Genomic DNA, 27,553 nt, shown 5'->3' with positions numbered 1-27,553 from the left:
GATAAATGTTATCAGGTGTCTACGTTGAGCATGAATATGATTAGATCATGTTCATTGCAATATGGTTATTCATTTAAATTAGACAATAATGGTTATTCTGTTTACATGAATAATACCTTTCATGGTCATGCACCCTATGTGAATGGTTCATTGAATCTCGGTCTTGGTAATACACATGTTCACGCCAAAAGATGTAGAGTTAATAATAATAGTACCACTTTCTTGTGGCACTGCCGCTTAGGTCATATTGGCGTAAGATGCATGAAGAAACTCCATATCGATGGATGTTTGGAGTCACTTGATTTTGAATCGCTTGACACATGCGAGCCATGCCTCATGGGCAGGATGACTAAGACCCCGTTTTCAGGTACAATGAAACGGGCAAGTGACTTGTTGGAAATCATACATGCTGATGCATATGATCCAATGAGAATTGAAGCGTGCGGTGGATATCACTATTTTCTCATCTTCACTGACGATTTGAGTAGATATAGGTATATTTACTTAATGAAACACAAGTCTGAAACGTTTGAAAAGTTCAAGCGATTTCAGAGTGAAGTTAAGAATCATCATAACAAGAAGATCAAATTCCTACGATCTGATCAATGAGATTTCTGAGTTATGAGTTTGGCAAACACTTAAGACATTGTGGAATTGTTTCACAATTGAAGCCACCTGGAACACCACAGGGTAATGGTGTGTCCGGACGTCGTAATCGAACCTTATGAAATATGGTGCGATCTATGATGTCTCTTACCGATCTACCGCTATTATTTTGAGGTTATGCATTAGAGACAGTTACATTCACTTTAGATAAGACACCATATAAGTCTGTTGAGACGACCCCGTATGAACATTGGTTTGGCAAGAAACCAAAGTTGTCGTTTCTTAATATTTGGGGCTGCGATGCTTAAGGCTTCAGCCGGAGAAGCTCGAACCCAAAGCGGACAAACACATATTCATAGGATACCCAAGGGTGACAGTTGGGTATACCTTCTATCTCAGATTCGAGGGCAAATTGTTTGTCGCTAAGAACGGGTCCTTTCTCGAGAAGGAGTTTCTCTCGAAAGAATTGAGTGGGAGGAAGATAGAACTTGATGAGGTTGTCGAACCTCTACTTCAACCAGAGAGTGATGCAACACAGAAAGATGTTTTCTGTGGCGCCTACGTCTGTTGAAGAGGAAGTTAATGATAGTGATCATGAAGCTTCAGATCAAGTTGCTACCGAACCTCATAGGTCGACAAGGATATGTACTACTCCTGGTACGGTAATCCTGTCTTAAATATCATGTTGTTAGACAAAAATGAACCTACGAGCTATGGAGAAGCGATGGTGGACCCGTATTCTGACAAATGGTTAGAAGCCATGAGATCCGAGATAGGATCCATATATCAGAACAAAGTATGGACTTTGGTGGACTTGCCCGATGATCGGCAAGCCATTGAGATAAATGGATCTTTGAGAAGAAGACGGACGTGGGCGGTAATGTTACCGTCTATGAAGCTTGACTTGTGGGAAAGAGTATTTTCACAAGTTCAAGGAGTTGACTATGATGAGAATTTCTCACCCGTAGCGATGCTTAAGTCCGTCAGAATCATGTTAGCATTAGCTGTATTTTTTGATTATGAAATCTTATAGATGGATGTCAAAAACAAGTTTTCTTACCAGTTTTCGTAAGAAAAGTTGTATGTGATACAATAAAAGGTTTTGTCGATCCTAAGGATGCTAAAAGGTATGCTGGCTCCAGCAATCCTTCTATGGACTAGAGCAAGCATCTCGGAATCGGAATATATGTTTTGATGGAGTGATCAAAGCTTTTAGGTTTATACAATGTTTGCTAGAAACTTGTATTTACAAGAAAGTGAGTGGGAGCACTACAACATTTCTGATAAGTATATGTGGATGACATATTACTGATTTGAAATAATGTGGAATTTCTGGAAAGCATAAACGGTTGTTTGAAGAGTGTTTTTCAAAGGAAGACCTGTATAAAGCTGCTTACAAATTGGGCATCAAGATCTATAGAGATAGATCAAGACGCCTGATGATACTTTCAAAGAACGCACACCTTGACATGTTTTTGAAGGAGTTCAAAATAGATCAGTCAAAGAAGGGGTTCTTACCTAAGTTGTAAGGTGTGAAGTTGAGTAAGACTCAAAGCTTGACCACGGCAGAAGAAAGAGGAAGGACAAAGGTCGTCCCCTATGCTCTTGTCATAGGCTCTATACGGTATGCCATGCTGAGTACCGCACCTGATGTGTGCCTTGCCACATGTCTGGCAAGAGGGTACAAAGGTGATCTAGGACTGGATCACCAGATAGCGGTCAAAATTATCCTTAGAGGAATAAGGAAAAGTTTCTCGGTTATGGAGGTGATAAAGAGTTCGACGTAAAGAGTTACGTCGATGCAAGCTTAACACATGTCCGGATAGCTCTGAGTAGAGATACCGGATACGTATAATGGAGCAACAATTTGGAATATCTCCAAGTGGAACGTGGTAGCAGCATCTACGATATGACATAAAGTTTTGCGAAATACATAGGGATCTGAATATGGCAAGACCCGTTGAATACAACCTCTCTCACAAGCATAACATGATCAAACCCAGAACTCATTGAGTATTAGTCACATAGTGATGTGAACTAGATTAGTGACTCTAGTAAACTCTTTGGATGTTGGTCACATGGCGATGTGACCTGTGAGTGTTAATCACATGGCGATGTGAACTAGATTATTGACTCTAGTGCAAGTGGGAGACTGTTGGAAATATGCCCTAGAGGCAATAATAAATTGTTTATTATTATATTTCCTTGTTCATGATAATCGTTTATTATCCATGCTAGAATTGTATTGATAGGAAACTCAGATACATGTGTGGATACATAGACAACACCATGTCCCTAGTAAGCCTCTAGTTGACTAGCTCGTTGATCAATAAGATGGTTACGGTTTCCTGACCATGGACATTGGATGTCGTTGATAACGGGATCACATCATTAGGAGAATGATGTGATGGACAAGACCCAATCCTAAGCCTAGCACAAAGATCGTGTAGTTCGTATGCTAAAGCTTTTCTAATGTCAAGTATCATTTCCTTAGACCATGAGATTGTGCAACTCCCGGATACCGTAGGAGTGCCTTGGGTGTGCCAAACGTCACAACGTGACTGGGTGTCTATAAAGGTTCACTACAGGTATCTCCGAAAGTGTCTGTTGGGTTGGCACGAATCGAGACTGGAATTTGTCACTCCGTGTAAACGGAGAGGTATCTCTGAGCCCACTCGGTAGGACATCATCATAATGTGCACAATGTGACCAATGAGTTGATCACAGGATGATGTGTTACAGAACGAGTAAAGAGACTTTCTGGTAACGAGATTGAACAAGGTATCGGGATACCGACGATCGAATCTCGGGCAAGTACAATACCGCTGGACAAAGGGAATTGAATACGGGATTGATTGAATCCTCGACATCGTGGTTCATCCGATGAGATCATCGTGGAACATGTGTGAGCCAACATGGGTATCCAGATCCCGCTGTTGGTTATTGGCCGGAGAGTTGTCTCGGTCATGTCTGCATGGTTCCCGAACCCGTAGGGTCTACACACTTAAGGTTCGGTGATGCTAGAGTTGTTATGGGAAATAGTATGTGGTTACCGAATGTTGTTCGGAGTCCCGGATGAGATCCCGGACATGACGAGGAGCTCCGGAATGGTCCGGAGGTGAAGACGGTATATTGGACAAAGGGTATTGGAGTCCGGAATTGTTCCAGGGGTACCAGGTGATGACCAGCGTGTCCGAAAGGGGTTTCGGAGGCCCCGGCAAGCGTTGGGGGGCCTTATGGGCCAAGGGGAGAGGCACATCAGCCCACCAAGGGGCTGAGCGCCCCTCCCACCCCATCTCACGCAACCAGGAGAGGTGGGGGCGCCACCCCTAGGGCAGCCGCCCGTCCCGGCTTGGGGGGCAAGTTTCCTAGGGGGTGGGGGCGCCCAAACCCATCTAGGGTTTCCCCTATGGCCGCCGCCCCTCCCCTAGGGAACCCTAGGGCGCCTTCCCCTCCTCCCTTCCCCCTATATATAGTGAGGGAGAGAGAGGGCAGCCGCACCCTTCCCCTGGTGCAGCCCTCTTCCTCCTCCAACACCTCATCCTCCTCCGTAGTGCTTGGCGAAGCCTTGTCGGAGAACCAAGAGCTCCATCACCACCACGCCGTCGTGTTGTCGGAGTTTTCCCTCAACTTCTCCTCTCACCTTGCTGGATCAAGAAGGAGGAGACGTCTCCCAACCGTACGTGTGTTGAACGCGGAGGTGCCGTCCGTTCGGTGCTAGGATCATCGGTGATTTGGATCACGGCGAGTACGACTCCATCAACCCCGTTCACTTGAACGCTTCCGCTTAGCGATCTACAAGGGTATGTAGATGCACTCTCCTTCCCTTCGTTGCTAGATTACTCCATAGATTGATCTTGGTGATGCGTAGAAAATTTTGAATTTCTGCTACAATCCCCAACACATTCTATTCCACATATAGTGATATATCCATGGCTCACGCTCATATATTGCGTGAAGATTGAAAAAGTTTGAGAATATCAAAAGTATGAAACAATTGCTTGGCTTGTCATCAGGGTTGTGCATGATTTAAATATTTTGTGTGGTGAAGATAGAGCATAGCCAGACTATATAATTTTGTAGGGATAACTTTCTTTGGCCATGTTATTTTGAGAAGACATAATTGCTTAGTTAGTATGCTTGAAGTGTTATTATTTGTATGTCAATATTAAACTTTTATCTTGAATCTTTCGGATATGAACATTCATGCCACAATAAAGAAAAAGTACATTGAGAAGTATGTTAGAAAGCATTCCATATCAAAAATTCTTTTTTATCATTTACCTACTCGAGGACGAGCAGGAATTAAGCTTGGGGATGCTTGATACGTCTCCAACGTATCTATAATTTTTGATTGCTCCATGCTATTATATTATCTATTTTGGATGTTAATTGGCTTTATTTTACACTTTTATATCATTTTTGGGACTAACCTACTAACCGGAGGCCCAGCCCAAATTGTTGTTTTTTGCCTATTTTAGAGTTTCGCCGAAAAGGAATATCAAATGGAGTCCAAACAGAATGAAACCTTCGGGAACGTGATTTTCTCAACGAACGTGATCCAGGAGACTTGGAGTGGGCATCAAGAAACGATCGAGGAGGCCACAAGGCAGGGGGGGCCTACCCCCTAGGAACGCCCTCCACCCTCGTGGGCCCCTCATTGCTCCACCGACATACTTCTTCCTCCTATATATATCCATGTACCCCCCCCCCCAACATCCAGGAGCACCACAAAAACCTAATTCCACCGCCGCAACCTTCTGTACCCGAGTGATCCCATCTTGGGGCCTTTTCCGTAGCTCCGTCGGAGGGGGCATTGATCATGAAGGACCTCTACATCAACTACATGGCCTCTCCGATGATGTGTGAGTAGTTTACTTCAGACCTACGGGTCCATAGTTATTAGCTAGATGGCTTCTTTTCTATCTTTGAATCTCAATACAAAGTTCTCCTCGATTCTCTTGGAGATCTATTCGACGTAATCTTCTTTTGCGGTGTGTTTGTGAAGATCCGATGAATTTTGGGTTTATGATCCAGATTATCTATGAACTATATTTGATTCTTCTCTAAATTCTTTTATGTATGATTGGTTTATCTTTGCAAGCCTCTTCGAATTATCAGTTTGGTTTGGCCTACTAGTTTGATCTTTCTTGCAATGGAAGAAGTGCTTAGCTCTGGGTTCAATCTTGCGGTGCTCGATCCCAGTGAAAGAAAGGGAACCGACACGTATTGTATTGTTGCCATCGAGGATAAAAAGATGGGGTTTATATCATATTGCATGAGTTTATCCCTCTACATCATGTCATCTTACTTAAAGCATTACTCTGTTCTTATGAACTTAATACTCTAGGTGCATGCTGGATGGCGATCCATGTGTGGAGTAATAGTAGTAGATGCAGAATCGTTTCGGTCTACTTGTCACGGACGTGATGCCTATATACATGATCAGGCCTAGATATTCTCATAATTATTCGCTTTTCTATCAATTGCTCGACAGTAATTCATTTACCCACCGTAATACTTATGCTCTTAAGAGAAGCCACTAGTGAAACCTATGGCCCCCGGGTCTATCTTCCATCATATTAATCTTCCAACACTTAGCTATTTCCGTTTGCCGTTTATTTTACTTTGCATCTTTATTTCTCTTTATCATAAAAATACCAAAAATATTATCTTATCATATCTATCAGATCTCACTCTCGTAAGTGACCATGAAGGGATTGACAACCCCTTTATCGCGTTGGTTGCAAGGTTCTTATTTGTTTGTGTAGATGCGTGGGACTCGAGTGTGATCTCCTACTGGATTGATACCTTGGTTCTCAAAAACTGAGGGAAATACTTACGCTACTTTACTGCATCACTCTTTCCTCTTCAAGGGAAAACCAACGCAGTGCTCAAGAGGTAGCAGCCCGCGCTCTCGAGGCCACTGTTTCTTAGATCGGTTGTATCTCCTCTGGGATTCTAATGTTCTCGGGATCCCTGTCCACCACCAGCAGTGGCGCTCCCTCGGCTCCACCGGTCATGGCTCCGGCCCGCTCTCTCGAGGCCGCTGTTTATTAGATTGGTTGTCTCTCCTCTGGGATTTTAATGCTCTCTCCTTCCTTCACCTTCAGACCAGTTGTCTGTCGCTCAACCATGCTGATTTTTTTTGTATTTCATGCGCCTCTCTCCTCTTGGATTGGAAGAGGATATATGAGGCAATTCTCGCCCTTTTTTTGACTTCTCTAGAATGGTATATAAGTTGTTGTGAATTGATCTAGAAAAGCAGGTGGGACTAGTATTTACAAAAGAAGTCCAAAATTTTAGCACATGACGCTACTGTTTTTAGCGGCCCAGAAAAAAAATCAGCCCATCTGACTTACGAACCCGGTGACCACATACGAAATGTGAGGACGACCTACGAAACGAAATTTGACGGTGGAACCAAAAACGGACGAACTTATGATGGTAAGAAGCAATAGTCCTTTTATTAGTAGGTATAGATATAGATATAGATGTATATATAGATAATTTCCACCAAGCCTTCCAATGCAATTTTCAGTGTTACTCCATCGCCCCACCAAACTGATTAATAGCATCGAACATCTGTTTACAAATCAGTTTTGGAAGTTTGAAAACCATCATAGCAAAATGATGGCATTACTTGAGTTATAGATTTTATGAGAACCTCCTTACCACTGAAACTCAACACTTATCCTTCCATACCTTCATTGTGCAAATTATATCCACCAAGTACCGAGAATAATCACTCATGTATGCTCGAATCAGGGTTGATCGGTTGATATATTAGGGGCCACCTATTCATCAGGTAACTGAAAACGCTTCCATCATAATTTGATTAGGTGGCCATTGGATCTAAATCCAAGGGGCATCCCCCGCATCTTTATTCTTCTTCCGCTCGGCGACGCAACCCACGATATGCCCAAGCCACCACCATCGTAACCCCCGCTCTAGTTCTTCTCTGATGACGGCAGATCCCTCCCCCCACCTTGGGATGTTGCAACTCACAACATCGTCCTCGTCTCCAGCAAGGTCCCGACACCCATTCAATTTAGGGAAAGGAGGGTTGTCGGAAAGGGGGCATCCTATAGTTCTAGCTAGAGCGAGTGCACCACCTAGACTTGTCCAATTTCCCCTCTATGATACATGAGCCTTTGTGCCATAGACTAATATGATCTCACACAATACAATATATACTTTTGATCATGCAATTCAAACAGTAAACTTAGATACAATTTAGACAATACACTTAGATAATGGAAAGCAGAAAACCCCTGAATGTTTGTATGCATTTTAAACTTTTGATCAGGCTTATGATTAAGGTTTCTTAGGACTTGTCTCCATAGCTATTCATTGGTCTGAAAAGGCTCCTGAACCTCCAACCCCCTTATTCAGTGGCGTGAGCTTAGCACGCAGCGGCCGTCTCATGAAGTTCAAGAACTCGACATGTGGCTCGAGGTCGACAGCCATGTCGCCTTCCGCCTCCGTCCACTCAAACTCCCTCACGAGGTTTGCAACGAAGTACCCCAACTGAAGCATCGCGACACCCATGCCAGGGCACATCCTCCTGCCCGCACCAAACGGCATCATCCTAATTTCTCCGGCGCTTCCTGCAGCTGCCACAAGGCTCACGACATTGCCCCCGCCGCTAGCCAGGAACCGCTCCGGCTGAAACTCATCTGGGTCGGCCCACGACGTCTTGTCCCGCCCCAGACACTCCAACTGGAACTGCACGATCGTCCCTGTCGTGACGCGCCGGCCATCCAGAACAACGTGGTCCTCGGGCATCACCTTGCGAGGAAGAAAATATCAAGTATGTGTGACCTTGACTTATACTAAACTTAATAATTAACCTATCGACGAACTTAAAATATAAGTATTCTATTATGAAAATGATGAAAAGTGGAGTATTCTTGCAATAGGACTAACAATTTTCACCTATCTTATGCAAAATCATAAGGTTAGTAAATCATGCTATTAATAAGAGCATAAAGACTTCATTCTGGATTTTTTTTCAAAAATCTAAGCATTTTCTATGTATCCGTTCTAATTTCATCATTCTACATAAACTGTTTTGATTTACTTTTTTCATAGCATTGAAGGAATTTTCCATATTTAAACGAGAAATCGATTAGAGAACAGGTTTTTTTAGAACTGGAAAGTAGTTACTTGCTCACCTGCCTAACCACAGAGGGCACGCTGGGGTGCAGACGGAGCGCCTCCATGAGCACAGCATTGAGGTACTCCAGCCTACCAAGGTCTTCCTCGCCGACCTCCTCGGCGTCCACCCCGACCACAGCCTCGATCTCTGTCCGGACGGCCTCCTGGACGTCCAGATGCTTCACCAAGTTCGCCATGATCCACTGCAGCTCCGCGGTCGGGGGCTCCGTGCCGGCGCCAAGAAACTCGGAGCAGAGCCCCACAAGCTCACCGTCCGTTAGCGTTTGCTTGCGACTGGAAGCATTCCCACCGTAGGCGGAGTTCCTTTCGTCTGCGACCAGGAGCTCGATGAGTGTGTCCACATATGCTGGGGCTTCGCCGGACGGTCGACGCCGCCTGCCGCGTCGGGCATTGATGAGCGGGAGGTACAGCTCCTCCTGCTGCCGCCTGAGCGCGGCCAGCTTGTTCCACCGTTCGCGGTAGATTAGCCTGGTCAACGCCGGGAGCGCGGCGAAGACACGCACACCAACGAGGGACCAGATGAGCTCCTCCGTGTTGTCGGCCATGGCGCGGACGAGGCCTGCGTCGACGCCATCGCCGAAGCACATGGTGGCGTTCAGGCCGAACATAGCAGCGTGCATGCTCTCGGCCGCGAGGGCCACGCCGTCGTTAGACTTAGACGTGCACTGTTCACGAAGGTCCGCGACGAGGCCGCAGAGCGCGGCGCGGCGGGCTGGGGCGTAGAGGCGAAGGCACGACGGGTGGAAGACCTCGGAGACGAGGTTGCGGCGGGTGGCACGCCAGAGCGAGCCGTAGGGCGCAGAGGTTATGTTGTGGTGGCGCTGGCCGGAGAGGACGGCGCTGGCCGCGCTCGTCGGGGGACGGTTGCAGAACGCGCCCCCGGCACCGCCGCGGACGAGGAGGTGGTGCGCGGTGACACGGTCCGTGACGACGACCTCCTGCCGCAAGGCAGCGGAGAAGTCACGTACGAGACCCCACTTGACGGCGGCAAGGCGGGTTCGCATTTCCTTGATCGGCGGTGCACGCCGGAGCAGGCTGCCGATGACGACGAGGAGCGTCATGGGAAGCAGGAGGAGGATCAACTCTTGCATGGCGTGACCGTACCGGACTTGCTACTTGCTGCTGCTACTTCCCCTTCATACCACGTAGACGTTTACTAGTGTTTATATAGACCTTGTGAAGGTTGATTAAGTAAACCTTTGTAGATGTAGCATTACTCTTTATCCATCGATGGCTTTACCCAGACGCGAACAGGAATTTTAATTGTGAACGTCTTCTGGCTGGCCAGCATTGTTGAGGTCGGGGTTATCCCAGTTCAAATTCAAAAATGAATAAAAGTTGTTAAGGTTCCCATGAATTAAGGACCACATGACTGTATCAGAGTTGTCAATGACGATCGAGTTGACAAGTGGAAAGCAAGCCATCGTCTTTGCTATTCTTTTGCGAGGATATGCCACACTTCGCGGGAAGAAGGAGAATGCCACACCTCGACTTGCTTGACAGGTTGGCATCTTACGGATGAGTATGCTATGGTAACGTTAGAATGAAGACCAAGCTATGACTTATTTTTATTTAACTTTTTGATTGAGAAAAAACTATGCGGCAAATGTCGTGTTCGAAAACTATGACACGCGTTTGCTTAAAATCGGTTAAAACGTGAAAAATAAATTAAGTAATTGATGACACAAACGTGAAACAATTAACACCGATAACCATCAATGCAGCAAAAAATTACCCAAATGCAATTATATTAATGTCAAAAATTCGTGACTCGCAGTGAACGCCCTCTGCATCATTGGATCCCCTGCACAAATTCCAATGTGTTTGCTCCCACACCCTCCTCCAAGCTGGCCATAAGAGTGTCCGAAGTAGGGATGTCAATGGGTACCCATTACCCATGTACCCTGCGGGTAAAAACCCTATTAGGGCAAGGGTGTGGGACAAAAACTTACCTATGGGTATATAAATGGGGAAACCTTAAACCCATCGGGTAGAGCAGGTACGGGTAAGGGATCATATAACCCGTACCCGCATACCCATGTACCTTGATAAAATCTAATAAGTACGGACAAATTGTGCCTACCCTTTGTCTTGAGTTTGTGAACTTTAAATGTATGACTATGTGCTACTATTTATGACTATGTGTTGATGTTTTGGTGTGTACAAGAAAATATTGATGTTTATAGAATGTGTTGATGTTTATGATGTGTTGTTTATAAGTACTAGCAAGCTTGCATGTGCAACGCACGTTTTTACTAATGCTCGTTTTGAAGATCAAAAATAGTTTCATGCCAACGGGATACATCTATTCCTAACTAAAAACACAACAGTTTTAATTACATAAGTTTGCACGTGCAACACACAATAAAAGCTCAGCAAGAAATTTTCTCCGCCCCTTCTAAATATACGTGAACCAAATAAGCTACTAATCTTCTTTTAAATTAGACCAATGCTCCCTTGATCAATTGAAATTTCATAAATTTGGTACATTGAATAACTACTGAGGGAACATAAAAAGACTTATTACATATCTTTTCTAAATATAAAATGTATATCTTGATCAAAGTCTTCTATGTTGTAATTCAGTTTCATGTGCATATAATTCCTAATGTTAGCAATAATGGACATTAAGATATGGTCAATCCAAACATCAAGAAATGACAAAGTGGAGTAGAGCTAACACAACCAAAAGTGATGATGGCATCTTAATTCAAAATATGAAATTAAAATGTCATGTAAATTTAAATTAGCATAGCTCACATGCAGCAAAATTTAAGGTGTCTGTGCAAAATATTTGGATGGCAACAAATGTAACACAAAATGATAGATTCCGCAAAATCTGCTCCCTGTATCTTCGTTGAGGATGGGGACGGCGAGGATTCACGTGTTAGATGTTGGATCCGTGCTCGGGTGGCCGGACCATTGCTGGGGTGGCCGGACCATTGCCGGAGGGGCGAGCGGGATAGGGGAACCTGTACATGTTTCTATACATTCAGTTCAGTCTGGTTGTAGCAAGTGCAGTTCATTCTGTTCAGAGTTAAACATGGAAGGCATGTGCATTTGGAACAAGACCTTCCTTAATAACAGTGTTCATCAATTAAAGCATGCGTTTGAAACAAAAACTAAATAAGAAACATCTATCAAATTTAGATCAGTGTATCCACTAAGTCCTAAAATCATGCAAAGCACTATCACCAACAGACGGTAACATTTCATGCAATTCTTCATTCTTCAATCTGTATGTGTAGGCTTATAATCAATATGCCTCGAGTGCAACTCAGCAAGCAAGTGCATGCATCTCGTACATATGCAGACATCGCATAAACAGAGTGCAAGGCCATGATTTGCAAACTGTAATCGCTAGCTAGCAGGTAGCAGCATGCACGAAGAAGCTAGCTAGCTTGTGCTCCAGTCTTCGGTTTCTATTTTCATAATGGTAACAAAATGCATCAATTTCAGGGTTCAAATCAACACAAACAGCAGAAAATTCAATGCGCGCCCCATGGAGACCGGAAGGACCTCCGTCGCCACAGCGGCAAGCGGCGCCTGAGCTCTCTTGGCCGGCATCAAGGAGGCGATGCGACGAATGACGCCCTCCGGCGTGGCTGCCAGCGGACACGGCCACTCCCGGGGGCAGCTGGTCCTCATACACGGCCACGGCATCTCCCGGCGGGCGGCGCTACATGCCCCAACGGCGCCCTCCGGCGTGAAGCGGCCGCCGACCCGGCAGGACGTCCTAGCGGTGGAGGCGTTTTGCCAAGACTGATCGTATCGAGATCGAGGGGACGTGATTTGAGTGGGATTAGTTTTCTGGGGAGAACGTGCGTGATGCGTGCGTGCATTGGATTAGTGGCTAGTTAGCGGGAGGCAGCGGTTTTGTTTTTTGTGTTTTCCTTTGAAAGAGGCAGTAGAGGATAGAGGCCAGGCTAATGGCATGGTGGGTAATTAAAGCATAAAACACGTTTAATACGTTGGAGCAATGTAAACAGTCAGATCACACGATTTGATGGATAGGATGAATGGGTTCTCCGCCCTTTCGTGCTTTTATAGGGGTAGTAGATGCATTGATGTTATTATGTGTTGTCCTTTATAAATTATGATTATATGTTGTTGTTTATGATTATATGTTGCTCAAAATGATGGTATCAAACGTGGGTGTTTTTACCCACGGGTACCCATTTACCTTATCGGGTGACGGGTATGGGACAAAGTTGTACCCACTGGCAGGTATGGGTACGGGTGGTGGGTAAGCTTAAATGTGACGGGTAAGGGTATGGCTGTATGGGGTGGCTTGCAACTTACGGAATACGGCCACGGATCCATGATGGTCTTATCTGATTGAGTTATGAGGGGCCTCACCACTTGAAATCAGGGGCGGGAAGTTAATGTGAATAGGCCACGTCCGTCCGTAGCAGGGGATCCGTAAAATAGTCCTCATAGGTGTAGTATTTTTGGTCCGAAGGAGGCTGGTCAAGAATCATATTAGAATGGGCAAGTTGCCGTGAGAGTCCAAGCGCTGCACCAAGCGAACCGATGGATCAGGTCGGTAATTTTCTTGAACAAATCTCTATCATTAAGGGAGAGTTGGTTATCTCGCCTCCCCTCCTGCCCGGTTTTTTCCTCCCAACGTTCTCACCTCTTTCTTTGATCCCAACCGATGTCACATAAAAAGACCATCATAAATCATAAATATAGTAATAATAACGAAACAAAATCAAATCAGTACTTTCAAAACCGTGTCCTGCATTAAATCAAACTTCTTTTGCCTTTCCCTACTCATTCTCCAATCAAATTAATTAAATGTTACCAAAATCTAGAATATGGTGGATACAAGGTATATGTCAGATAATATTGATGTACTAGAATACTGAAATCTTATCTAGCTGACATTCACTACGAGAGGGACGGCAAACGAACCCTCTTAATGGCAGTTTTAGTCGGGATCAAACGGGTCTCTCACAAAAACGGTCAAGTTTCTCTGAAGAAAATATCATCCCTCACGTCAGGAAAGTCATTCACAAATGACACCCCTCGTCGAAATACACGGGCTAGTCGCCCTAATTTAAGAGTATATAAAACTAAAACTTCCCATACATAATTCGACCAAACCCCCAATGGAAAGCATGACAGATATAACGGTCCCGAAATCTAACTAATAACCTAGCTGATCGATGATGATATGTATGAAGATCTCTAACTGAACTAAGCGGCCCTGCTGTCCTTGGATGCGTTGACGGCGGCCTGCCCCCTGAGCCTGCCGGTCCTCCGCGCCCCGATCTGTCCAACCTTCTGCCCGGGAGGCGCGTCGCGGCGGACCGTGGACGCGTGCCCGATGTGCTGGTGGTTGCCTCCTCCGTGCGGGTGGTCGACGGGGTTCATGGCGACGCCGCGCACCCTGGGCCAGCTGTTCCTCTTCACCCTGAACTTGTGGTACGCCCTGCCCGCCTTGAGCAGCGGCTTCTCCGTCCTCCCGCCGCCGGCCACCTGCCCCACCATCGCCCTGCACCCGCTCTGCACCACCTTCTTCGCCCCCGACGGCAGCTTGATCCTGCACGCACGTACGCACGGTTGCACACAAGTCAGATTAATCTACTGGTCTCCATCCATGATCCATCCATGCATGCATACAAGATCGATTAAACTTGCCTGGTGGTGCCGTTGTCGGAGTTGTGGCTGATGACGATGGCGTAGTCGCCCGAGGCGCGGGCGAGCGCGCCGCGGTCGCCGACGTGCTGCTCGACGTTGCAGACGACGGCGCCCTCCGGGAGGGACGCGAGCGGGAGCACGTTGCCGATGGCGACGACGGCGCGGCGGCCGCAGTAGACGGACTGGCCCGTGTACATGCCCTCGGCGGCGACGAAGAGCTCCTTGCGGTGCTTGTAGCGGACGGGGTCGCGGAAGTCGAGGCGGGCCAGCGGCGCGCCGCGGCCGGGGTCGTGCACGATGTCCGTCACCACGCCCTTGAGGTACCCGTTCCGCTCGCCGTAGTCCAGCGCCCGGAACCGCGCCGGGCCCTGGCGGTGGTGCGTGTGCGACTTGAACACCGAGCCGGCGCCCTTGCGCTGCGCCCTGATCACGCGGCCCATCTTCTCCTCCTCTTCTCCGGCGGCGGCAGCGAGGGTTTTGTGTTCGTACGTGAGACGTGATGAAGGCGTAGGCGCGAGACGGCCGCGTGCATATATAGGCTTCGGTGGAGTGCAGCCTACGAAAGCGTGGTCGACGGCTGCGATCGGTGCACGGGTGGGGTTTGGCTGCCCGCCGTCCGATTCGCTCGGGTGCAAGCTGCTCGTGTTCGATCTGGTCACCAACCACGCATGCCTTTTCTTTCTTTCTTTTTTTTTAGAACCAGGATTTCTGTTGCATGGTGAGGTCTGATATTGTTGCCGCATGAGCATGTTTCGTGACAACATACATTAAGCACGGCATGATTATGGAAGTTCACGTTGAAGTCATGGTAAGAAATCACACCAACGAACATGAAATACTACCCCTCGAATTCGACTATAAATAGCGTCAGCTTTGGATAAACAGTATTTGACACTATTCACATTCGATTTTGTCTTCTTTTTTCTCTAAATGTAGTTCAAATTAGGAATTGAAACTTATTGAGATTGTACATTAAGCATGGATGTATGTCTCTAAATATTTTCAAGAAACTGAACATGTTTTCTATCTTCAAATAGATTGAACATGTTTTCTATCTTCAAATAAATTGACCTGGTTGATCTCGCCTAAGGACACATCCTATACTAGCCCCGCCTCCCCCGGGTCTCACACATAAGCAGAGGCGGAGACAGGGGGGTGCGAGCAGGGGTCAGACCCCCCCCCCCCATCGCCTCGCCCCCCCCCCCCCCCATGACGCTTCGTTAGTAGGTACTAGTATTACCAGTAGTTTCTACGTATAGGTGTCATGTGTACAGGCTGCTTCTGATCTTTTTGTTGTTGGACATGAAAACTTTCTAGCCCAAGTGCCCAACTGCCCAAGGCCCAACGTGGAACCATCAACCGAGCCTCGATTGCTAGATGTACGTATATGTCAGAAAAAAGAGATTACCTGCTATCGATCTACCCTTATCCTCCCGATAATTTCGTTCGTGCGATCAAGTCTTCTGGTTCTGTACCTTCCTACGCCGCCGCCCGCCCGCCGCCGCCCATCGCTCGTTCACCGTCGGCTCTTGCAGTCTTACTGCTTTTGCCGCCGTCGCCCAGGGCAGTGGTCCAACACTTCAGTGCATGCGATTCAATCATAAGACAGAAACTACTTGTGTACTTCATCGGCATCATACATACATCAACAGATCAACTTCAACTCGGAATCAAGGTACGTCACTGAATCACTGTTAATCTTGGTGAATTAGCGCAATTTCTACAGAGATAATAGTTTAATTTACTGCTTTGATAAGGTAGCATAATAGTTTTCTAATGCCACTCCTTGTTTAATGTTCCAATGACTGAAGGATGAAGAGGAAGACTACAGCAACAATAGATTTGTTTTTCAAGCCTATTGCTTCTAGCTCTAATGCAACTGAAAATGCAAATCCACCGGAGGAGCAACCTGTTGTAGATGATACTTCCAGCCCTAATCTAGTTGATATGCAAACTGATGATCACAATATTGTGGCACCACTAGAAACTTTAGAAGAAGGTAGAACTAGAAGCACAAAATATGTGAGGGATCCTGGTACACGCCAACAGATTTGGGAACTCCATCCCGATAAGCAGGATGAAGCACGTCGATTCTATGTTTCTAAGGGCGCTTTTCATCCATACATGAAAGAGTATCCATATAATGGAACAACAAAAAACCGCCGCCGATTCCAGTATAGTTATTTCACTGATTGACCTTGGCTAGAGTATTCACTTGTCACACATCGTGCATACTGCCTCTGTTGTTTCCTCTTTACGAAAAAGCCAACTGGAAAGTGTGGTTCAAGTGCATTCATAGTGGATGGATTTATAAACTGGAGAAAGGTGAATGATGGCAAAGATTGTGCTTTTATAACCCACATGGGCAAAGATTCCAACTCAGCTCATAGCTATTCAGCCCGTTGTTATGAAAATCTGAAAAATAGATTGAACCACATTGACAAGGCGATGGTACAAGTATGTACAAAAAAGGTTGCAGCTGCAAGGTTAAGACTTAAAGTCACAATTGATTCCATTAGGTAAGACTAAGTTTATTTGTTTCAACAATTAACCTAGTATATTTTGTATTTATGTAAGACTAACATGTCCCTTGTCTGTTATTTCATTAGGTGGTTAACATTCCAAGCTTGTCCATTTAGAGGCCATGATGAATCTCCAGGATCCCTAAACCAGGGTAATTTTCTTGAGTTGGTAAAGCTTTTGGCTGCTTATAACAAGGATGTCAGAGATGTTGTCTTGGAAAATGCTCCACAAAATGCCAAGTACACCTCACACCCCGTTCAGCAAGAAATCCTTGGTTTACTTTCCAGGAAAGTGCAGAAAAGTATTAGAGAAGAAATTGGCAATAGCAAATTTTGTATAATGGTGGACGAGTCTAGAGATGAATCTAAAAAGGAGCAGATGGCACTGGTCATTCGGTTTGCTAATAAAGAAGGGTACATAGATGAGCGCTTCCTTGACATCATACATGTTAGTGACACTGCTGCATTGACTCTCAAGGAGGCAATTTGTACTGTCTTAGAAGATAATAACCTGAATGTACAAGATATTAGAGGTCAAGGATACGACGGCGCAAGTAACATGCGAGGGGAATGGAATGGATTGAAAGCTCTAATATTAAATGAGTGCCCATATGCTTATTATGTGCACTGCATGGCTCATCAGCTCCAATTGGCTCTTGTTGCAGCATCACGAGAGGTACACGAGGTGCATAATTTTTTTCAGCATGCAAATTTTGTGATAAATGTTGTTAGTGCGTCGTCTAAACGGAATGATGAGTTATTAGCTAATCAAGCTGCTGAAATTGCACGTGGCGTTGAATTGGGTGAGCTTGATACGGGAAAAGGGGCAAATCAAATAGGCTCTTTACAGAGGCCGGGAGACACGAGGTGGAGTTCTCACTTCAAGTCAATTAATAGCTTGAGGAAGATGTTTGCTGCTACGATTGCAGTTCTACGAAGTGTAGCAAATGATCGTTCAGTCACAAGATATTCTCGTGGAGATGCAGTGGGCGCCCTAAAGATGATTATCTCTTTTGATTTTGTATTCATTATGCACCTCATGGAGAAAATTATGAAGATCACAGATGTTTTATGTCAAATGCTCCAAAGGAAGTCTCTGGATATTTTAAACGCATTAGATTGTGTTGCAAACACAAAGTTTCTACTTGCTGAACTAAGAGAAGATGGTTGGGAACCACTTCTAAAAGAGGTTAAATCTTTTTGTCTGAAGCATGATATTGACACCCCCGATTTTAGTTCCAAGTATGTCTCTTTTCCTATATCTAGATTGGAATATTAATCATCACAAGTATTTTAATCTAATATATGTTGCCATTTGTAGGTACGTTGATATGACTAAATCTCGAAACAAGCATGACAACACCACAACACTTCACCACTATAAAGCAGATGTATTCAATGTTGCCATAGATCAACAGTTGGTCGAGCTAAATGACCGGTTCAGCGTTCAAAGCACTGAGCTATTGAGGCTTTGTGTATCCTTGAATCCACTGCATGACACATTTGATGTGACAAAGATATGCACTCTAGCAGAAAAGTTTTATCCTGCTGATTTTTCTAACCAAGACCTGGCTCGGTTAGAGTCTCAACTTATCCATTTCAGAATGGATGTTCGCTCACATCCAGACCTAAAATGCTTGCATTTACTTGCTGATTTGACTGTTGGTTTGTTCAAAACTGGTAAAGTTCAGGACTATTCCATGGTTGATAGACTATTGCGGTTGGTTATTACTCTTCCAGTTTCAACGGCAACCACTGAGCGAGCCTTTTCTGCTATGAAACTAGTGAAGACGCGTCTTCGAGGCAAAATGGGTGATGACTTTCTTCAACATTACATGACTGTCTACATTGGAAAGGATATAGCTGCAAAAGTCACATCTGATGAGATTATCCACATTTTCGACGATGGTACTCGTAGAGCTGAATTTCAGTTGATAGATATGTAACTTCTTTTTTTTGCTAAACATACGTTGTCATGCACTCATATCAATTCTACTATTGAGACTATATTCTTGTGTGGTGTATAATTTGAAATGATTATTATCTGTCTCACCCCCCTCATGTTCAAATCATGGCTCCGCCCCTGCACATAAGACTGTGAAAGTTCACGTAGTGTCTCAACCCATGACTCTTCGAAATCAACATTCTCGATGTCCGCTTCATCGACGACGACTTCAACAGTGCCGATGTGAACTTTTTATTCGCCAAGCTTCATGCCTTCGTCGTTCATGTTGTCGCCTCTTATCACTAAGCTTGTTGTCCTTGCAATTTATGTTGCCGCTCTCAACGCCAAGCTTGTTGCCCTCGCCATTCATGTTGTTCCCGTGTTCACCTTGATTGTTGCCTGTGGCAGCACTAGGAGTCAGAATAACTGATGTCAGAGTTATATGCATGTGGACATATAAACAAATTACGGTGAACCCTAGTGCAATTAACCAGAATTTTATGATGTTTCTTGCCCAGGTAGCCTTCGGCCTCCTCGATATGGCCAAGGCACACGGCAATCACTTGCCCTAGGAGATGTTACAGCTGGTGCTATTGACACCACGACATCCTTGACGGCGGTGATTCACGCCTTTGAAAGAAGACACGGACCGGAAGACGAGCACCAACGACGCACAACAAGCCGCAAACCCCACAAACATCGGTTGCGACTGTGTCATGCGAAGGTTGGACATGGAGCTTCACATCGTTGTAGATTGTAGGTGACGTCCTTGGAGACATCGCAGACATCATGCATTGATCAAAACCAATGACAAGTTCAGGAACCTTCTTTGTGTTAATGTCATCTAATCCACTGTGCTAGTCGTGGTCTTCGTCCTCTTGACTGAACAACCCCATCGTTGGATCCTCTTCTTCCCCTGAATGATCAGGGCCATTGTCTGGTTATTCATCAGATTACGTTATTTTTCCAGTTAAATAAACATATTCACTTTTTGGAAGAAAGGGTGACCTGCGAATTTGTTTGGTAGTAGCTACAAGTTAACATATGTGCCGTCTTATTGACTTTCCTAGGGCAATAAATAAAGCTAATATGATCAAAATTGCAAAATTACAATCATCGTAGATAGCCGCCGCTGGTCCGATCGAATAACCCCCACCATATTTTGCACCATCTCAATCACTTCCAAACACTCGGCTTCCTCAATCAACTTGTACAACCAACATTACCTGCAAGATCGAGTATCGCCAGCTTTAAATATTTTACAACTAAAAACTAGCCACTCTTACCCCGCAAAAAGAAAAAGGAAAAAAAACTAGCAACTCTTGTAGACATGCACTCCAATAAAAAAAAGGGCGATGCTAGGCGCCGGCGCACCGGCCGAAACGTTCGGCCGGTCCAGCCCTAGCCGTTCGATGCGAGGCGTGCGCGGTTGGATCTGGAGCAAAAAAAAAAACTCGCCCCCAGCTTCTTCTTCCTCGGCAAGATCCCCTCGCTTGGGCTGCGCCGCGCCGCGTCTTCTATCCCCCGCCGCCCGTCCACACCCTCGCCGCCCGTCTCCGCCGCCGCTTCCAACCCTCGCCACCCGTCCCCGTCGCCGCTTCCAACCCTCGCCGCCCCGTCCCCATCGCCGCTTCCAACTATCATCTGCTGGTTGCAGCTTGCAGCGGCGACGCTTATAGCTCTCCCCGGTTATAGCTCCGCCGCCGCCCCTCGCCGTTGATGCTCATGGCTGCAGGAAATTGCGTCGGCGACGGCCGCCAGCCAACCACTGTGATTGCGGCTCGGTGGCGACACGCGCAGGTTGAAGCATTTCGCACATATGATTGAAGCTTTCTCTACAACGGATGCAACTTTTCTGGTTATGCAGTGTATGTTTGTAGCTTTCTTTTTCAATGGTTGTAGCTTTTTTCATCTAGGGTCGAAGCTTTTCTATCAAATGGTTGCAGCTTTTTTCTTGTAAACAGCCTTGGTTAATGCTTTCTCTATCGTTTCGGGTTGAAGCTTTTTTATCAAGGGTTGTAGCATTTTATGTCGACGGTTGTAGCACTCCGCCATGGCAATGACTGCTTGCAGCTTTTGATGTATCTGGTTGAAGCTTTTTTCATCTACGGTCGAAGCTTTTCTATCAAATGGTTGCAGCTTTTTTCTTTGTAGCAGCCTTGGTTAATGCTTTCTCTATCGTTTCGGGTTGAAGCTTTTTCATCAAGGGTTGTAGCATTTTATGTCGACGGTTGTAGCACTCCGCCATGGCAATGACTGCTTGCAGCTTTTGATGTATCTGGTTGAAGCTTTTTTCATCTTGGTTTGAAGCATTTTGGTTAAACGGTTGTAGCATGAGGGCGTGCGGCAGGTTCTGCAATGCCTCCGCCATGTCTGCAACGCGAGCGCCGCCGTCCTCGCAGCTCGCCGTTCACCATGCTCGCCATCCATGATGGCAGCTCTCCTAGGCACGGGTTGCAGCAGGCCACGACGCGGTTCCAGCTTCCGTCGGGGCCGGCGAGCGAGGACGGCGAACGGCGACGGGGACGGCCGGCGCGGGTGGCCACCGGCGATGAGGACGGCCGGCGGGGGCGGCGAACGGCGACGGCCAACTGAGATAGAGACCGGCGAGATGAAATAGAGAGAGAGGAAGCAGCGCAGCCGCGTGGGGCGTTAATGGCGAGCAATTTGTGGACCGATGAAAAGGGGATCGCACAGGTCGCGCGCGACCGGCCGAGTGGTTCGGCCGGTGCGCCGGCCCCAATCGTTTCCCTAAAAAAAATCACCAGTTTAACAAATCATCAAATTTCCTGGATCTAGGTGAAAGAACGCCAGCTGGCTGCGGAAGCTGAAGCTGCCGTCAAACCAGTCGAGGAGGACTCAGCGATCGCCGGGGATGTCGAAGGCGCCGCCGCGGGAAGACCCGTCGCCGACAGGCGTCGCGGTGTCTCCGGAGGTCGAGGCCGCGCTCGCGAGCGGCGGGGCGGTCGTCGCCCTCGAGTCCACCATCATCTGCCACGGTAATAATCTTCGCCCCCTACTTTTCCCCTTCGGAGCAGAGCAGAGGACCCTCCCCGGCGATGCGCCCTAGCTTAGCCTCCACGGGGTTCTTGATTGGCGTTTCCGTTGCAGGCATGCCCTACCCGAAGAACCTCCAGACGGCCATGGAGGTGGAGGCCATCGTCAGGGAGAACGGCGCTGTTCCTGCCACCATAGCCATTCTGAACGGCGTGCCACATGTTGGTAAGGTGTACAGGGCACCATCAGGCTGTTCACTTGATCTGAAAATATTATCTTCTACTAGTAGTACCGATATTCTTCATACGATTGTAGGGCTTAACAGTGAACAGCTGAAGAACTTGGCTATAAGCGGAAGTCAGTTTCAGAAGACAGCTAGAAGAGATATCGCGCAAGTTGTGAGTACCTTGCTCAACCCAATTTTATCCTTCTTAAGTCAAACTGTAAACTCTTGTGAAATCATTAAGCATTGCGCTGAAATTGGCATGCCATCATTCATGAAAGAATTAAGAATGTGTATTGTTTTTCAAATCTGGGATTTACCTCGTGCCTAGATATATAGCCCCTCTGATTAACATTTATGTTTGTCATTTTTTGTATTCATTTTTTATTGTTTTACTAATTTTCAGGTTGCGTCAGGCGGCAATGGTGCTACGACAGTCTCTGCCACCATGTTTTTTGCTCATAAGGTTCTTTCAAGAAACATTACATCTTACTCGTCTTATTTATCTTGGTTTTATTTGATAGCCATGTGTAGCTAGCACCAAAATTTTCTTTATAGTAGTATAAAGCAATTAAGTTATTCTGAAATTCAGGTTGGTATACCAATTTTTGTGACTGGGGGAATTGGAGGCGTACACAGATACGGTGAAAAAAGTAAGTAGCTTCCAGTTGTGTAAGGAATCCTTGTTTAGGTTCACAGTGTACTAAAAATGTTCCCATTGATTTGTCCGAATTATGAAAGGGCAGTTGTTGTAGCTCTGATCATTGTCTATTATCATGAGATAAATGAGGTTGGAACAGCTAATTTAGGCATGTTGCTCAGTATTTCTTACAGAGTAAGCAAGCAAATGAACTTATTTCTTCGAGGATAGCATAAAAAACTTTACATTTTAAGTTCATGATATTTTCTTAAGAAAAGTTAATTTATCATAGCATTGATATTGTATTTCGCGTCTGTTTGAGTTTCTCTATCAAAGAATATGTTTTGCTAGACTATATGTGTTAACACTTAGCAGGCAACGTATATAGATATTTCTTTTGAGTTCTTATGATTGTAGTTTTTTCAGTCTTATGTCTTTTGCAGCTTTCTGTTGTTCTGTTTTTAATTTAGGATGCTGGTATTACTCTATGATGTATAGTTATACATTACTGGACTTAAACCTCGAGACTTGGAGTACACACTACATTAACTTGATTAACATAGGAAGACTAGACTATACGTGTTAACATTTAGCAGGAAACATAGATAATATTTCTCTTGAGTTGCAGCTTTCTGATATTCTCTAGTTAATTTAAGATGGTGGTATTACTCTATCTATAATATATAGTTACAGATTAGTGGACTTAAACCTTGAGATGGGGAGCACACACGACATTGTTAACTTGATTAACATATCTTGCTTAAATATCATTCTTTGTAATGGTCATGAAAGACTAAACTTGTCTGCTCAATGCTTGATGGACACAATTACCATTTTGATGCAGCCATGGATATCTCATCTGACTTAACTGAACTTGGAAAGACTCCTGTGGCTGTTATTTCAGCCGGTGTGAAGTCCATTTTGGATATCGCACGGACGCTCGAGTACTTGGTATTATCCTTTGCACATTCTAACTTTTTAATAAATTTTACTGTCGGGGCCTCCCCTAAAATTTTCCGCTAAAAAATATAGCTCTTTCGATATGTGAAGAATAAACTTTCATGTAGATTTTTCTGCTAGGCATTGGATGCTTCACAGGCTGTACCTATATTCTTCTGGCTTGGTATTTAAGTACTGATGGAGCAGCTTCCAGTAAAATTCTATAGCAGTGTTGGTTAGAATGCCTGAACAAAGAAGCGTAGCAATATAAATACACTCTGAATATCAAGCTACATATGCACAGAAGAAGGATTGTCTTGTAACAAAAAGTAGCTGCTACATAATTGTTAGCTTAGTTATTATCACCCCCAAATACTGATGCCTTAACATAGGAACGAACAGCTGCACTTGTCTTGAAAATATTAGAGAAATCTGGATTTGAAACAACAGGAAATTAAGAACTGGAAATGAGGTGGCACAGAAAGTAGACAAGTTCCTATGCAATTTGGTAATTGACAACTTCCATTTAGGAAATATTGGCTGTTGCCATGGAAGGGCCTCTTTTCTGCCCACTAGGAACTCCATAAATAAGAGGACAAGGATCCAGTGTCTTGTTCATTCTATGGTACATAATTTTAGACCAGCCTCTTCAAAGAATTTATAACAACATGCACTTGGTGGTAAAGGAGTTATAGCCTCTTCAAATTCAGATTATAGCACTAGATGTTCCTTGGAGGCTTTATAATCTGGTCTGTTTCTGACAAGGCATCGCGGTAGATGCAACTTCATTTTGGTACCTAATCAATTCTTATTAAATGATCGTATTGACAGGAAACTCAAGGGGTAACCGTTGCTGCTTACAGAACCAACGAATTTCCAGCTTTCTTCACAGAAACCAGTGGATGTAAGGTAGAACAATTTTACTTCTGTCAAACAATAAAGTTGGTCTTTTTCTTTGCCCAATACATTAGCGTCCAGGGATTGTTGTGAGTTCAAAATGCACTACAGTTCTGAAAATTAATGTTTTTCATGTTAGATTATGTAGTGCAAAGCATGGGTTGGGAAACAGTTTTGTTGAGGTAAATTAAAAGTAGATGTCTTGCAGCTTCGGACACAAATTTAAATGAGAAAGTATCTATTCTAAATAAAATTAAGATGGGTTTTTATCATTTATGCCACTAGTTGTGGATGCCTTGACTAAGTGACCCCTTGCTTAATGTAGGTGCCATGTCGCGTTGATTCTCCAGAAGAGTGTGCGAAGATAATATGTAAGTATTAACATTAGACATGTGAAACTTCTGCATTTTTTATTGAATTTAATTTGTGAGACTTTATTTGTGTCGCACTATTTGGTAGTACATAACCAGAAGCACCTGAAGTCAACTTTTCCCGTTAAAGATGTCAACTTTTTTATTAGGGGATTCTATATCCTGATGTGAACTTAGAATCAATTAAAATTCATAACTACCTCCGTACGCTAATGTAAGACGTTTTTGCAGTTCAAATTTGTACTGCAAAAACGTCTCATATTAGTGTACAGAGGTAGTAGTATCCTACTTGAAATCTACACTTAATGTGATCAATAATGATATCTCCAGCCAGAAAACCCCCAAAGAAGATGGCATAAATTTGATACTCTTACCCATCTTCCATGCCAGCTGCCCTCCTCAGTACGGAAGTAGTTATCTCTAAGGGTCACAACCTATTTTCTTTTGGAATGTTTTTCAGGCTTAATTGAGAAGTGCTTACTTGAGTCTATTGTGATGCAGATGCAAACCAGAATATGCATCTAGGATCTGGAATTCTTATTGCAGTGCCAGTTCCCAAGCAACATGCAGCCTCAGGAAAGGTTATAGAGTCTGCAATACAGCAATCCCTCAAGGAAGCAGAGTACAGTCCCAGTTCCCAGTTCCTTGCTCTCTTCTCTCTTTCTGTATGTGTACGTGTGCACGTGCATGTGGGTTAACATGTATCTTTGTGAACAATATAAATGTCAATCTAATTGTTTTGCACTTTGTTTCTCAGTGATAAAAAGATAATAGGAAATGCAATCACCCCCTTCATCCTTGACAGAGTGAAAGTACTAACTGGAGGATCTTCATTGGAAGCCAGTATCCTATAATTTTATTTTCGACTTGTGGTATATTTTAGGGATATTGCATGATTTATCCATATTCATTTTTAGTTTTCGGTAGTTACTTTGCCTATTTCTTAAATGTGCAGTTTGTCTTTTCTACCGTTCTCAAATTCTAACAATTAAATATTGAATTAGTCCTTGTGAAGAATATGGCGAAGGCACAGGTGGGCATACAATTCTTGCCCCTTTCTTTCGTGTTCCTCTTGTGGTTCCTACATTTCCAGAAACTTCTCCTTAGCGTATTCAGACATTGCACTTGTGAAGAACAATGCTCTCACTGGTGCTAAAATTGCTGTAGCCCTTTCAGATCTTCGCAAGAGAGTAACAAACAGTAAGTTGATACTGACTTCACTAAAAAATTACAGGTGGTTCTATTAGTTACCATCTTTAGAAAAACATCCTGATCCTACCATGTGTGATTCAGGGTTTGGAAAAGTGCCAGCAAGCGGCTTCGTTCCTATTTTCTAAGCCTTGGTCTGCTCATCCCAAACATTCCATGTTGACCCTCTTATTCCAATGGATATGTATATTCTCATTTATACATACGAAAATACAGTTTCAAAATGCAACAAGCCAGAAACTAGGCAAAGAACCAGAGTTGTTGAAGCAGATCTTGTGCAGTACTGGTCTAGACAAGCCCAAACCCTGAATGTTTTAACCATAAAGCATGGAAAAATTGCTGCTGCTGTCGAGTTGCGTGATCATCTATCTATTTGTGGTTATCGAGAAACCATGTTAGAGCTAGATCCTTTGTTTATGATGGCAAAATCTGACTGTTTTGGAACTGCTGTAACAGGGCCTGTGAGGTCTGCGCTATAAAACTCCTGCTGAAGGAGCTTGTGAGGTTGATGATGCCAACAGTTGACCGGAACTGGAGTATCACCTCTGAAGCCGCCAAAGACACCCATTCCTTGCACATCATGTATCATCTGGCTTGCACATTCGGTTCTTGCTTTTTTTGTATCTTGTTGGGAGAATGTATCAGCAGTAACATCTGAATAAATAAGTTTTTAGCGGACGTGTCGTTCTGGCACTATGAAATTATTACCGCCTTTGTTGCATAGATGCGTAGCCGGATGGTTGGAAGGGACGGCAAATCGCGAGCTCCTATCTGACGCCCGTTGTGTGAGACAGTCAAAGCCTCGCATTGGCGCACTCTCGACTGGGCTGGCCCATTGTAGCTAACTGGGCACTGTAGGAGCATTTTTTTGTCTGGTTTGTTATTCGGGTTATAAACCCATTTTTTCTAAGTGTGTATATTTTGGAATTTCAAGAACATTTTTTAAGTACAGACAATCTATTAAAATGTGAATATTTTTGAAATTCCTAACTTTTTTTAGAAAATCCCAAACATTTTATGAAACTGTGAATATGTTTTGAAATTCCAAGCATGTTCTAAAAACCACAAACATTTTTGAAAACATGAGTTTTTTATTAAAAAAAGTGTGAACATTTTTTAAGATTTTTGAACATTTTCTTAAAGAAGGGAACATTTTTTGAAACCCAAGCATTTTAAAAAAAAATCTAAACATCTTCCAAATAGGGATTTTCTGAACATTTTCTTAAAGAAAAAACAGAAAACCAGACATGAATCTACTAAAAAGGTCCTAAAATGGGATTTTTCCTAGAGCGCGAATGTAGCTGGTAAATGGGCTGGCCCATCTTGATCCCTCGGTCATTCACATGGGCGAAGCGAAGACTATTTGACTTATGTTGT

At 44.5% G+C, this 27,553-nt stretch overlaps 3 protein-coding genes across 3 annotated transcripts; 1 reads left to right on the top strand and 2 right to left on the bottom strand.

Annotated features, from left to right (window-relative positions):
• Nucleotides 1–7,956: 7,956 nt before the first annotated feature.
• LOC123088682 (cytochrome P450 89A2) lies at nt 7,957–9,878 on the bottom strand. The gene is made up of 2 exons (XM_044510914.1): nt 8,784–9,878; nt 7,957–8,397 (listed from the first exon to the last, which is right to left on the bottom strand). The coding sequence occupies exons 1-2, from the start codon at nt 9,876–9,878 to the stop codon at nt 7,957–7,959; spliced, it is 1,536 nt and encodes a 511-aa protein (XP_044366849.1).
• Nucleotides 9,879–13,821: 3,943 nt separating this feature from the next.
• LOC123081534 (60S ribosomal protein L8) lies at nt 13,822–14,919 on the bottom strand. The gene is made up of 2 exons (XM_044504100.1): nt 14,448–14,919; nt 13,822–14,293 (listed from the first exon to the last, which is right to left on the bottom strand). Exons 1-2 carry the CDS (start codon nt 14,871–14,873, stop codon nt 13,940–13,942), a joined length of 780 nt encoding a protein of 259 aa, XP_044360035.1. The 5' UTR covers nt 14,874–14,919; the 3' UTR covers nt 13,822–13,939.
• A 6,750-nt stretch (nt 14,920–21,669) lies between these two features.
• Nucleotides 21,670–26,899, top strand: LOC123084704 (pseudouridine-5'-phosphate glycosidase). The gene is made up of 12 exons (XM_044506195.1): nt 21,670–21,899; nt 22,012–22,122; nt 22,213–22,295; nt 22,527–22,586; nt 22,713–22,773; nt 23,605–23,711; nt 24,531–24,608; nt 24,922–24,967; nt 25,469–25,589; nt 25,725–25,810; nt 26,084–26,167; nt 26,633–26,899. The coding sequence occupies exons 1-12, from the start codon at nt 21,776–21,778 to the stop codon at nt 26,653–26,655; spliced, it is 984 nt and encodes a 327-aa protein (XP_044362130.1). The 5' UTR covers nt 21,670–21,775; the 3' UTR covers nt 26,656–26,899.
• The last annotated feature ends 654 nt before the right edge of the window (nt 26,900–27,553 follow it).

Source organism: Triticum aestivum, chromosome 4A (assembly GCF_018294505.1).
Source record: "Triticum aestivum cultivar Chinese Spring chromosome 4A, IWGSC CS RefSeq v2.1, whole genome shotgun sequence".
Taxonomy (NCBI): Eukaryota; Viridiplantae; Streptophyta; class Magnoliopsida; order Poales; family Poaceae; genus Triticum; species Triticum aestivum.
This window is presented reverse-complemented; position numbering and strand designations above follow the sequence as displayed.

Bases quoted from the DNA above. Each gene is read 5' to 3' on its own strand.
- LOC123088682 (XM_044510914.1), bottom strand. From the start codon at position 9,878: ATGCAAGAGTTGATCCTCCTCCTGCTTCCCATGACGCTCCTCGTCGTC. The intron at 8,398-8,783 runs GTGAGCAAGTAA...CTTCCTCGCAAG, and splicing joins TGCCCTCTGTGGTTAGGCAG to GTGATGCCCGAGGACCACGT.
- LOC123081534 (XM_044504100.1), bottom strand. From the start codon at position 14,873: ATGGGCCGCGTGATCAGGGCGCAGCGCAAGGGCGCCGGCTCGGTGTTC. The intron at 14,294-14,447 runs AACGGCACCACC...GGTGCAGAGCGG, and splicing joins TCATCAGCCACAACTCCGAC to GTGCAGGGCGATGGTGGGGC.
- LOC123084704 (XM_044506195.1), top strand. From the start codon at position 21,776: ATGTCGAAGGCGCCGCCGCGGGAAGACCCGTCGCCGACAGGCGTCGCG. The intron at 21,900-22,011 runs GTAATAATCTTC...TTTCCGTTGCAG, and splicing joins GTCCACCATCATCTGCCACG to GCATGCCCTACCCGAAGAAC. The intron at 25,590-25,724 runs GTACAGTCCCAG...TTTGTTTCTCAG, and splicing joins CAATCCCTCAAGGAAGCAGA to TGATAAAAAGATAATAGGAA.